We start from the raw sequence: 12,907 nt of genomic DNA on the forward strand, positions 1-12,907 counted from the left end.
CTGAAAAATACTTACAGAAAAAGCCATGACATTTTGTGAAATATGCTCATTCACTTTAAGTTGTATAGTTCGTGGAAAACACTTTAAGTTACATCCAGCTGTGTTTAGAATAAACACTAGATACTGAGGGAAACAGTTTGGCGCTTCATATTTACGGTACAGACATTAGTGAGGTATCAATCTTCTCATCAAACTCTCAGCATGAAGCAAATTAAAATTCAAAATATCAAACTGTTTCTTTAAGTTTGATGTAATTTGTGTTGTCAACAAACACTAAACTAAAAAGACATGGGATATTGATGCCGATATGATGCTTTACTTTGCAGAATACGAAGCAGTTTTGACTGTAACAAAATACATCAAACTGTACATCTGTTTAAATAAAATATACTCTAAACTAGGGCTGTTATGATATCAGATTTTCACTACGCAATTATGGCCAAAAAAAAATCACGATAAGGATGTTACTGCAATATCTAGTCAATTTGAAAAAAAAAAAAAAATGCTGACTACGACTTTCACTAATTTCAGTCAGAGCTCAGAGCGACTGAGGTTCAGTGTCAGAACAGAAATAGAAGTAACAGAAAACATTTCTGAACAGTCAGCTGAGCACTGGGAGTGGAGATGCGTTTGAGGGACATTGACTCGTGACCTCAGTAGTGGAAACGTCTTTGAACAAGGCAGAATGAATTACCCCCCAATCATAACGAGAGAGAGAGAGAGAGAGAGAGAGAGAGAGAGAGAGAGAGAGAGAGAGAGTCTCTCTGCGTGGGAAACAAGTGCACTTATCTCAAGTCATTACTGGGACTTCTCATTTGTTATGAGAAAAACACGATTTTAAGGCTGAAAAAAGGATTAACTTGCTATGACAGATAACTCGGCGATGTAGAATAGCTATTATCATTGTATATCTATACAATTATGGCAGTAAGGCAGGAAACTATCATTACTGAGCATGAGCTCTGGGACTGAGTGAGAAGAGGTGTCGAGGACAGGCTTCGCCATAAAGCGGATTGTAAGTTTTAAAGATGTCAACCCCTTGAAGGAAAAGAAACCCACAACACACATTTGTTTGAAGATGGATTATACTCACTCAATTCTCCATTTGCTTTATGTCCCTCTCCTCTGGTGTGAGATAAACACAAGGGGATTTTCCTTTTTAGAGCCATTTCTTCTGGCGCATGACAAAACTATTGCAGCTAACTGACTGGGTCTGTATATCACAAAGTGCTGTGAGAGGGAAGAAAATATGCCTTGAAATATCAATATCATTAATAAGGAGGAAATGCTCAGATGAGAAATGCTCGCCGCCCTTGAAAGTGTTCCATAAAATACAAACGCTTCATTCACCAAAGACCTTGAGGGTGTTCAAGGAAATATAAGCTTTTTTGCCATCAAGTTCACCTAAGGACAAAAAATAAATAAATAATGACAATATGTTTCAAAGGTTTCTTTGAACTAAGCGACCTTTGTAGGCTCCTGTCTGAGCAGGAATGGAGTGTAATTGATGTGGTCCCACTTTCAAGGGGAGAGGAATGACAATGCATTTGAGTGAATCGGTCGACCTCCCCTCCTGAGGCCTACAGCTCATACAGGCAATACAAAGTTATACTATAAGTTACTGGCATGTAGTTCTCTCTACTTTTACAAACTGTGTCATCTGCAGTGTCTGTATCAAACGTCAAAAAGTAGAGGCATATTTGTGGTATGAAAAACTCTTATTATTGCTGCTGCTCTGCTGCCATGCCAGTGGAAATACCGTTACTCTGCCTCTCTCTCTTTTCTTTTTTTTCCATGGAAAGCTGGATTTGGGAAAAGCCTTGCCTCTCTCTCTCTCCTCCTCCTCCTCCTCCTCCTCCTCCTCCTCCTCCAGCCTTCACATCCGGGTCAGTTAGGTTGGTTGGAGCTCGATGCTGCCTTCAGGCGCCCCTCGTAAAGTTGTACACTTGTAAGTTTGAGAGTTGCAAACACCATTCCCTTGATGCATTAAATGATGATAGTTTTTGCAGTGTTATTTTTAAAAAATCGTTTGCAAAGAACAAATTTGTGGATTTATAAGGTAATTTTTTACTGCTAAAGTGGTAGAACTGCATAAAAAGTAGTTTTTCAAATGTGATTTAATCTCTGCAGGTGAAGGGAGTTAATCAGAAAGCCTTGTTCTATACATTTTATGGATGAATGGTCATACAGTTAGTTAGTTCATTAGTTGTTTTTATGACACTATTAATTTGTTGGTGTACCATGGACATACAAATACAAGTAAGAGTCTGTATGTACATCCAGCAGCAGGTCCATTGTATTTGAACATATTTTTTAAATCTTTTTTAATGAATATTTAAATTGTAATGAGTGTTAGCTGGTGAATGGGTTCCATACTCCTAAATTCGGTTTTACTTTTTTTTTTTTGTCGCTGAACCTGTCAATTCCGATATTAGGGGCAGAACTTGAAGGCATCACAAGTTGAGCAGCTCTCAGTTATAGCAGACTGATGATCCAGCTGCTGTGCGTGTGTGTGTGCGCTGACATGGATACAACTGGCGTTTACTGTTGAAACTGGACACATTACAGTGTTACGGTGACACTGGGGGGCTTCAGAGAGCGATAAAACTTCTTCCACGGCCGCACTCATGTGATTTCCCCTTGTTTGAGCCATGTCCAAGAGCCTGAAGAAGAGGAAGAACCACTGGACTAACAAAGTCCATGAGAGTGTCCTTTGCAGGAATGAGGAGGGGGAGCTGGGGCTGGAGTTGCAGGGCGGCGCTGAGAATGGACAGTTCCCGGTTATCGGCGAGCTTCTCCCGGGCAGAGCGGTGTGCCACAGCGGTAAACTCTTCCAGGATGAACTCCTGCTGGAAGTCAACGATACCCCGGTGGCTGGACTCACCACCAGGGACGTCCATGCTGTGGTCAAACACAGCAAAGACCCCGTCCGACTCAAGTGTGTTAAACAAGGTGAGGTCCCTGAGCTTTCACACCAACTTTCCCGCATGTCGTAGTTGGCTCTTTTTTTTTTTTTTTTTCTCTCTTCTTTTTTTTTTTTTTCGGACATTTTTTGAAATCCGTTAGCTTTTTAAACGCGCTTTATGTTTTGACAGCAGTGCTATTGTCTCTAAAAACTGATAAGTCTCCCTCATGCTCGATGCTGTGAACAAGCCACGTTAAGAAATTGAACTTTTTCTGGGTGTTTATTGTTGTTACAAGTCTCCTGCACTCGGATATTAATATTCCTCCCACAGTCGTTGTTGGACGAAGGTGTTTCAGACATGCTTCGGTTGTGTTGTGTGGTGTGGTGGGGTCCTGTTGCTATGTGGTGTAGTTTGGCTTTTTAAGGGGGTGTGTTACATTTGAGAGAGTCAGAAAAATACACATTCCACTGTTCATTCAAGTGCACACTCATTTAAGATATTGCTTGGATCCTTTCAGCCTTTCAACACAACAGGGAAGCTGTAGTCACTTTAATATTTTTTAAATGTCATGCAGCCACCATTGGTCAAGATTACAGAAAATCCAATTGCCTATAATACCACCAACATAAACAGGCGGTTAGATTGATTAGATTGATTACATTGAGATTTACTTTCAAGCTATGTAATATTACAAGCAAACATGCACTGTATGGCCATTGGTAATCAAAATTAATATCGCTGATACATGTTTTGTATTCATATATTATGAATTTAACCTATACCTATAGAGCTGAAGCGATAAGTTGATAAATCATCTGCAAAATTTGGTAGTTGATTAATCATTAATATCATTTTTAAGTAGTTCTCTGGTTTCAGTTTCTTAATTTTTAACTTTTTCAGATTGTCTTGTAGGTATATGATAGTAAACTGTATATCTAGGAGTGAGGGACTATTGGTCAGTCAAAACAAGAAGTTTGAACATGGCAACTTGAGTTCACTCTAACCATTTACAGACCCAGGGGCTGATTAAGAAAATAATCGTCAAATAAAACAATTGTTTGTTGCAGCCTTAGAAGTATAATTTGATAGTATGATAGTGTATATTGTTGTGGCACCTCTGAGGTTCTTGAGGTTTCAAGTTTGTTTTCTTTCTTGAGAACAAAGAAAATTGCTCTACATTTTCAGTTTAACCTTTGAATCACACATATATATCCTTCTTTTTTTTTGTAAAGCAGACATTTAAGTATGCAGTATTTATTATCCAATTTGTGCTACATTGAGTGGACTAAATTGGATTTGGAAAGGCTATTGCATAAATATGAGAGCAAATCCCAGACTCCCTATTTCAACATTATAGTGGTGTCATGGGAAATGAAAAATACCATAGAGTGTGATAAGGTCACTGTTAGCTTACAGTTGAATGCCATAGACACAGTAGTCCCTTCAGGTACTATATTATGGGGAGGGGGGGTGAGTGCTTGTGCTGTCCAAGGACTTGAATTGAACCCATGCAGCGTCCAGAACACCCATGTAGACGCTTCCATTTAAAAAGAGCTCAAGTCATGTAAATTTGCACCAACTCCAAACTCCATCTAATGCCTGTCATCTTTGTCCACTGGACGTGAAGCAGCTCTTGTGTCAGGGACACACTCCTCCGGCCGCCTGCGTCTTTGATCCTCGCGGCTAATGATACTGGGTGTCTCGCGCTGAGAGCTGAGAGGAGGATCTGTGGTCTCTCATTTTGGGGGGGAAAAATCAGCAAAACCCTATAAGAGGCTTTGGATCAAAGTCTTAGCCTGTGTGTTTGTATGTGTGTGACGGTGTGGGTGTGCGATTCAGTGTCACACCAGGGATTTATTCAAAAGGCAGCCAAGCCTATATCAAATTAATGTCTTACTTTTTTTCATGAAATATTTATATCCTCCAGTGATCGCCGAAGTGATTGATATTCTCCCGCTGCTCCGCTCGTGTTTGCTCGATTGACTGTTTGTAGTATAAAGCTGTTTTTGACATGATTGATATGTATATTAAGTAAATATTATGGAGGAAAAAAACGCTCTTTTGCAGTGTCCTCAGAGCAGTGAGTTCACGAACAGATATTTTTCACTTCTCACCAGGCACATTAAAATCCTGTAATCTGTTTCAGTAGATTCCTTATTGAAGGGGCTGTCCTCTGGAAAAAAAACAAAAAAAGCTTATAGGTCGTCTGTGCCAGCAGCTTATTACAACCCATAGTTACGTTTTATTATTGGGTGACCTCAAGCAGCTGTAGTAATTATGACGGGAGCAAAGGAGGAAGTCAGGTGAAGTCACGTCGTATAAAGACCGATGAAGTCCGTGTTAGGAGGAGGTCGAGGTGGACAGATGTGGACAGCTGTATCGTTCTTTCCCATTTAAAATCAATAGACAATAATAAGTGTTTACCGTGGTAACCATGACGATGATGGTCCGTGAAGGCCGAACGAGACAGTCTGGCCTATGGAGGATTATCGCTTTGCGTCACCAGCTGCGCCTTCGTTGCCCAGGAAAAGGGGGAGGCATTTCTCGGCCGCATTCGAAGGAGCCCTAGGAATGGGAAAGGCTAGTTACGCCACTGTGACGCAACCAGTCTTCAAATGCAGCCGCCGAAGGATGCGGCCCCTGAACCGGGACACAGCTCATGATTGTTTCCTTAACCTAACCAAATTGTGATCTTTCCATGAGCTTAACCACATGCTTATTACTGTAACCATGATGACGAAAGTCTTGGATGCCTGCCGTTGTAGGGACACTATTTCAGCAGATGCTCCTATGGGTCGTATCAGACTCTAGGGACAAACACCCTGTGTGATTGTTGAGGTTGGAGACAGAGTCAGAGTACAGCACATGTTGTCATAGTAAGCCTTCAAGATGATGCACATCCTAGTCGCTCTGCTGTGATTTACTGCAGCCTCATAATAAAAAGAAATGATCAGCTTGCTAAAAGATTTTTTTATAGTTAGTCATTTGTTATTATTTATATCTGATTCCGTTTTCCTGCATGCAGTGGAGCCACAGAGGGCTTCTGAAAGCAACTTCTGAAAAAGATCTGTAATCGACCACACGACAAAAAACTAAATCACTCGTTGGAAGACTGTATCATAGCTGCGTGCTGTCATGTAGAGGCTATTACTCACGACTTCCTGTGAAACCTATAATAAAAACTACACACGGTATTTACTGTCAGAAAGTTTGGTTGAACTTTTTCTGTCTGTTTTGACTAATTTTCATCTGCAGAGCTTTTTCTCCAGCGTGCTCGTGCTTAATGTTGTTTTCCCACTGACTCAGGCAGGTGTTCTTATGTTTAGATAAATACCAGTTATTGTTAGAGCTGCCGGAGTCTAAGACTGTAAGAAGAAAAATGTAATTAGTACTGAAAAATTACTGCATTTAAAGGCAGAAATATAAATGAAGACTGAATAACATTCAGCAGTAATGATGGGGTTGCAGTTCTGTCTGTCTACAGCGGCGGCATACTTGATATTTGGTCAAAACCTTCAGCCGTAAACAAAACCTTTGTTCACAGCGAGCAGCGGCTTGGCTTGAACTTTGAATCAATCTGATGTTACTTGCAGGAAAAATCCGTTCACCTCTGCACCATGATGTTTCCGTTTGAGGATGTCATGCTCTTCGAAAAACATGTCAGGAATCTGAGCTCTCCTTTTGCACAACCACTATTTTAGACCGAGACAGGAGCAACCTGAAACGGACGAACAGCATGCAATTAAATTTTAATTGTTTGTTATCGGACTTGTCCGACACTGGGTCACACTGCATCAGCTGCATTCCAATAAAATCACCATAAATTGTGCTTCGTTTTTCTTCCTTTAGCCTGTCGTTGAGGAACAGGGTCCCTCACCAGTTTATGGTCGATCTCCAAAGGTTGTTCATGGCCTCTTTGAATAATACATCAAAGTTCTCTTATGCAGTGGTCTGCTGCTTCAGTAATGTCACAAGTCTGAAAGAGCTGTCACTTTCTCTTGGGCTATCTTGTCTGGTTTGCCAACTTTCATTACGCTCTCTTCTGTAATTAAACATCCTGATCGTGATTTACACCCTTCTCTGTTATAGTGATCATGAATCATGTTAATGCATTCATGCATTCATGCACTTAATCACCTATGTACTGTAATATGACTTTAATTTTTTATGTCATCTGAAATCCTAGGGCACTGTCCCATTTTATGCTCACACACATGCACATACACAATATTAGGATTTTTATTAGTCTCTAAGGTGGGGATTAGATTCAATTGCCACCAGCAATCAGGCCTGCCCTGTAGGACATAATGAGGATCTCCACAAAACACTGATGGGTGTATAAGAGAACATAGGGCACAATTACACTCCCAGAGACACAGTGAAATCTCATTAGGGCAAGACATTATGGATAATGTAAGGATCGAGCTGAGACTGCCTCCTGTGGTTACTGCGGCCCCTGCAGATTTGATCCCAGTAAAGGTCTATTTTGCAATTTTTGTAACCGTGTCACAGTGCTGACGTACTTACTTTTAAATACAGTTTTGCATGATGGCATATCAGAGCTATGCTTGTGTGTGTCCACAAGATTGCAACAGTAAAGCAGTATTTCAAGATGTGAAGTAAGGTCGGCAGCAAATTCTGAACAAATAATAATAAGGGAAAGCATTAAGAGAAACCTTGTTGCCATGAATGCTTTTTCTTCTGTGACTGCAACATAAACGCCTCAGCAGTGGTCGCCAACCTCCGGCTTGTATTTGTCAAAGCAAGGGGAAACTAATCATGAATACAGAACCTACAGCAGCGCAGAGAGACTGGTGAGATAATGACATACAGTCAAAGATGACGCATTACAAGCAGCGCCAGTGGTATGAAATGGTATACACTTCCCGTCCCCTGAGTGGACGTGGTTGTGATTGCTTGTCCATCTCAAAACATAACAGCAAATGTTCAAATACAGTACTGCATTCAGTACACAATTGCGCCTGTTTTTGCTGCTTGCTTTAATCTGATCAACCCAGTACAAGATCGTATCACTCTCGTCTTCCATTCCAAAAATAGTTAAGTAATAATAACAATAATGGTTTTATTAAACAAAGAAACACAAGATTTATTTAAGTTTTTACTTTTAATTCAAGTATAAGTCCTTCTAAACGTCTGTTTATCTGGGTGTAAAGCGACGTCGGCAGCACGGCAGCAGTGAAACCACACCACAACGAAGTTTGTTGCTAAGACAGAGGCAGGTCTAGTTTTCTCCTGATTTATCCGTCTGAAAAATGCCATTTCAGTGTCAGAGCGTTCAGAAGATATGTGGCTTGTGAAAAATGGGTCCAATGTTTATTTCGGTGACTATGGGCGAAAGGATAAATAATTTCTCCCATTGGAGTGTATAGACTCAGACCAGCCGCTGTCTCCTAAAGGGGGCGTGGAGGTGGAGAAACCGACATGACACAGATACAGGAAATGATTGTAAGTGTGCCCTCTCCTTTCTCAACTGTCTCTTATACATCCAGTTGGAGTAAAGACCAATCAGATGCCAAAACACTGCCCAGTAGTTTGTGACAGGAAGTTATCACAACAACCGTTTCCTCTTTCGGCGTGGTGATCATGAATCAGAAAATAGTGCTTGCATGTATTTGATTGGCGAGTGCATTCGCTCGAGGACATGTTGGGTTGCAGGGAGCGTTGAGTCAACATTTTTATCAGACGACCCTGCGTTGTTTTCCTGGAGCTCCTGCACCCACACTGTATCAAACAACTGGCTCCATTCAAATGGCTGAGAGGGCAGCGTGTTTTTGTTTTCACACAGAGCTACGATCGGTCTGAATGCGGCCTAAGGCACGGCATGAAATGAGACACCCTCTGCCTCTCATTTAAAACATGAGGCCGATCTCAGGGAACAGGTCAATATAACAGGATTAGGACACGAGCGAGGCCATGAGCGGCAGCGGTCCGACGCTGTGACATGTCCACTGTGTACTGGAGGTATCGCCGTTGTGTTTACACTAAACAAAAGGAATGAAAAGGCAGCCGGGGATGATTCAACAGTTATCTGCTGCTTAGTGGATATTATTTAATCCTCCAGGAAGACACAAAGCTCGCAAGATAGAATGTGAACAATGCCGCTCGCATCGCAGCCGCCTGCAAAATGGTAAAAAAGCAAGTACATCACAAGTGTTACAAATCCATTCTCTTTTCACTCAGCCTTACCTTGGATAATCTGCATGAAGAGTAAGAATTCAAAGTCTCTGTTTCTTTAATTCATAAATATTGCTGCCAAAGCATCAAGATAAATTAGCTTTACACATCACATTCCCTCCATCTCTCTCTCTCTCTCTCTCTCTCTCTCTCTCTCTCTCTACCTCTACCTCTCTCTCCCACACATGCACACTGCTGTAATGCCCCAGTTCAGTTTCCTATTTCAGCTCTGGTGAAGGATTAATGCAGCCGGCTATGGAGGCTGTCACTGCATCTTTCACTGCCACTGTGGAGTGAGAAGCTCTTACTGTAGATGTGCTGTAGTGCGGCTGAGGAGCGTGTGCTGATTGCGCCTCGCTGAGTGGTGTTGGGCGCAGGTAAGAGCAGACATTTCCAGGTCAGCCGAAGGCAATCAGTGTGCTCGCCGGGCGCCCACTCACTGTTGGTCGGTGTTGGGGAAAGTCATTACCGAAGCCTGGGCGCAGACAGGAAGCTTTAGCAAGGCAGGAATGGCAGCGAGCGTGCCACCACTTCTCGAGTTTTAAAAGGTTGTTTGTGGCTTCCGGCGTGGCTCCAGAGATGCTCTGTCGGCCCAACACTTCGGCCCAGAGTGAAATATCAACGAGGGCTGGATAAATCGCCATGGAATTGGTTAACGGCACATTAATTTTTCCCAGAGGGGGAGTATCGCCTTAAGGTCTTTTTAGTTGCTGTTCTGAAGCTCAGTAATATCACATGATCGCCTGTTGTCATGGGAATATTCAAATTTACTTTTCTCTGTTGGATCAAACGTTGAAGTTCAGTTCATTCTTTACTTGGAACGTATAAAGAGTTAATATAAGCTCTGCAACCATTTTCTGTTATATCAGAGACCTGGAATCATGGTATATATGATTCACAGGGCTACACATCTGCATCAATCTACTATAAAGTCACAGTAACCCCCAAAATAATTTTCTAATTGACTATACTAATCTTATAATTATATGAATGCATTTTCACCCTTTTATACTAAAGCGAAACAGCGTCATATCCATGTTCAGATCATTGTAGGAGCAGTGTCGTGCTGTGAGGCCACACAACTCTTTTGAATATATCAATAGGAAACGTTACTTTGGTGCATGTGAAAGCAGTTGATGAGTTTGATGTGATGCTGATGGATTGTTTCCTGACCCTTATTTCCTTTATTTTGTGGGTCTTCTACATAATTTATGGCACATTTCTCTGGCCATAGCCCAGTACATCACAGGGTGCTTTTCCATTAACCAGCTTAAATGCACAATTTGAGATTGCAAACTTAAAGTAATAGTAGGAGAAAACCCAGCTTTTCTAAAAAATAAATGAATAAAAAAAGCTTTTGTTTTGCGCAACACTGCAATGGAAACCCAGCTACAGTTACCTGGTACAGAAGGTGCCTTAAATGAGCCACCACAATCCCTTTGTTTTAAGTTTTGTGAAAAAAATATTTCTGCAAAAACTGCTGCACAGTGAAGTCAGAGCTCCCTTAAAGATTCAGACGGGCTTTATTTCAACAGAACCAGTTCCAGGGCAAGTGTTTGCCTGAGGATTTGGTCGTAATGTGACTAATAAAGCTTAAATTTATATCTGAATTTAATAACGGAGCTGTGTATGGAGCTGTGTAACAGGATTTTGCAGATATGCAGACAACTATCTTTGCCATTTAAATAAGATTTATGTGTATATAATTTCAAATTCAAAGTATTATTTCATAAGAAACCAGGAACACTGTAGATGACAGCATGTCTTGTATAATGATCTCTCATCCTCTTGAACATGCTACAAACGCTGCTCATGCGGTGGTTGAATCGCTGTCTTGTGAACTGCATGCTGTGTAGCTGGAAGCTCCAAGTCAGAGCGAATATGTAGGATAAAGTAATTTACACACCGTCAGCTGGTGTCAGCTGAATGTGAAGGTTGAGGTCGGCCATATTGCACCCAGAGATCAAATCACTTTTGCAAACCTGTACAACAAAGAAACAATTCATTAAAACCACACCACACACGCCTTCCAGCACAGCTCAGGGATAAAAAGCAGCATGTTATGACACCATCAAGTCAATGGCGCGTGCCCAAGTAATGGGATGACTGATGTGAGCGATGATGAGCCCGGACTGGTCACCAGTCTGTTGGGGGGGGGTTTGAAAGATGGGACGGGGCAATCCCTGAGAAGTTGTGTGGAGTCAGACACACACTGTTTGCGTGGGAGTGCGGTAATGATTCTCAGTGCAGTCAGACTCATCTGTCTTCTTGTCAGGGTCCCATTGAGAGTGTTAAGTTGCACCAGCAAGTGCAACACAGAAAGTGTGATACACGTACAGTACACACACACACACAAACACACACACTGGAGGATTGCTGCTTTTTATGTTTGTGTTTGTGTGTGTGTGGTTGTATATGAGTGCATCCCTGGGGCCCTAGCACCACTTACCACATGCTGTCCAGTCATGCTTGACAGAGGTTTGGTGGAGGGAACCTGTTGTCGTTGCCTCTGTTACACTGTCTGACTGCCAGGCTCACCTCTGGGGACAGGTAATGATAAGGCACACGCACACGCACACGCACACACGCACACATGCACACGCACACACACACAAGATCACTCACACATACATATAACAGTCTTCCTCTCCTTGTCAACATCAGCCATCTGGTGTGGCAAGTGGAAGTATTTCAAAGACTGAGAAATGGAAAGGCTGCAAACTTTTCGTGTGTGTGTGCGTGTGGTGTGCGTGTCTCAGCATGGATATCAGACTATGCAAGTGCTTGTGTGTATTTGTGTGCCTCTGTGGCATTAACTAAATGTATCATGGAGTCAGTGAATCCAGGTCTTTGTTAACAGTGAACTGCTTCTTTAGTCTTTTTAAAGGGTGAAAAAGATCTCTATGACCTTCGCCATTATCTAAGGTCTATAAATGAATGGTGTCAGGAGCATAAAGAAACTCTGCATAGAGAGGAGCCCCTTACCTTTTCATTATAATTAATTACAGATGAATGGGACATGGTGTGTACGTATCTCTAGTGTGTGTTTCTGTTGATCTCTCTCCCACAAAGAAGCTAATTCAAGGGTTCGAGGTTCTTCATTTGTCACATGCACAGAGATACAGAGTAAATCATGCAGAGGAATGAAGGACAATAATCCTCCCTTATGTCTGTGTCCCTTGTGTGTCTGCTCATGTTTATATTAGTTGTTGTGTGGGAGTAAAGTAAGCAGTTGATTTGTTACTGCTTTTTTTTGGTCCTTTTCAAAAAGCTTGTACAGCTTTTATGTATATCATATATATATATATTATGTTTATATTACAGCAGATATGATATATCTGAATGGACCTTTGACAATATGTCATATACAAGCATGTAATCTTTTATGCTTTCTAAGACCTTGATTATTATTAATCGTGTGTTATTGTAAGAACAGCTTTTCCTCAGAATATAGGATTTAAATTTAAAGCCACTTCCAGCTGGATTTAAATCTTTGCTAACAATTATTTTCACTGACAGTTGATATATCTTTTTTTTTTTAATTATTATTAATTAAGTATTCATCTTTTCCTAAAGGAAATTGAATTAGGTCAAATAGCTATTAGAATTTACCATAACCTAAAGTGTCGCCTTTGGATTGCTTATTTATTGTGGTCAGCAGGCAGAAACCGAAACCTACAGGAGCTTTATAAAAAAGTTTATAAGTTTATAAAAAATATGAAACAGAAAAAACACAAAAATCCAAACACGTTGTCTTTTCTGTCAGTCGACTGAAATAGTAACAATTCTGTCAATGAACTGAATTG

The 12,907-nt window shown here is 41.2% G+C and overlaps 1 protein-coding gene across 1 annotated transcript in view; it reads left to right on the top strand.

Annotated features, from left to right (window-relative positions):
* The first annotated feature begins 2,651 nt into the window (after positions 1–2,651).
* The window catches only part of magi2 (membrane associated guanylate kinase, WW and PDZ domain containing 2), a 215,526-nt gene continuing 205,270 nt past the window's right edge, over positions 2,652–12,907 (top strand). Inside the window, 1 exon segment of the mRNA XM_022749101.1 lies at positions 2,652–2,952. Within this exon segment, the coding sequence (XP_022604822.1) occupies positions 2,652–2,952 (301 nt within the window).

Source organism: Seriola dumerili, unplaced genomic scaffold, assembly GCF_002260705.1.
Source record: "Seriola dumerili isolate Sdu_G_001 unplaced genomic scaffold, Sdu_1.0 BDQW01000138.1, whole genome shotgun sequence".
Lineage (NCBI taxonomy): Eukaryota > Metazoa > Chordata > Actinopteri > Carangiformes > Carangidae > Seriola > Seriola dumerili.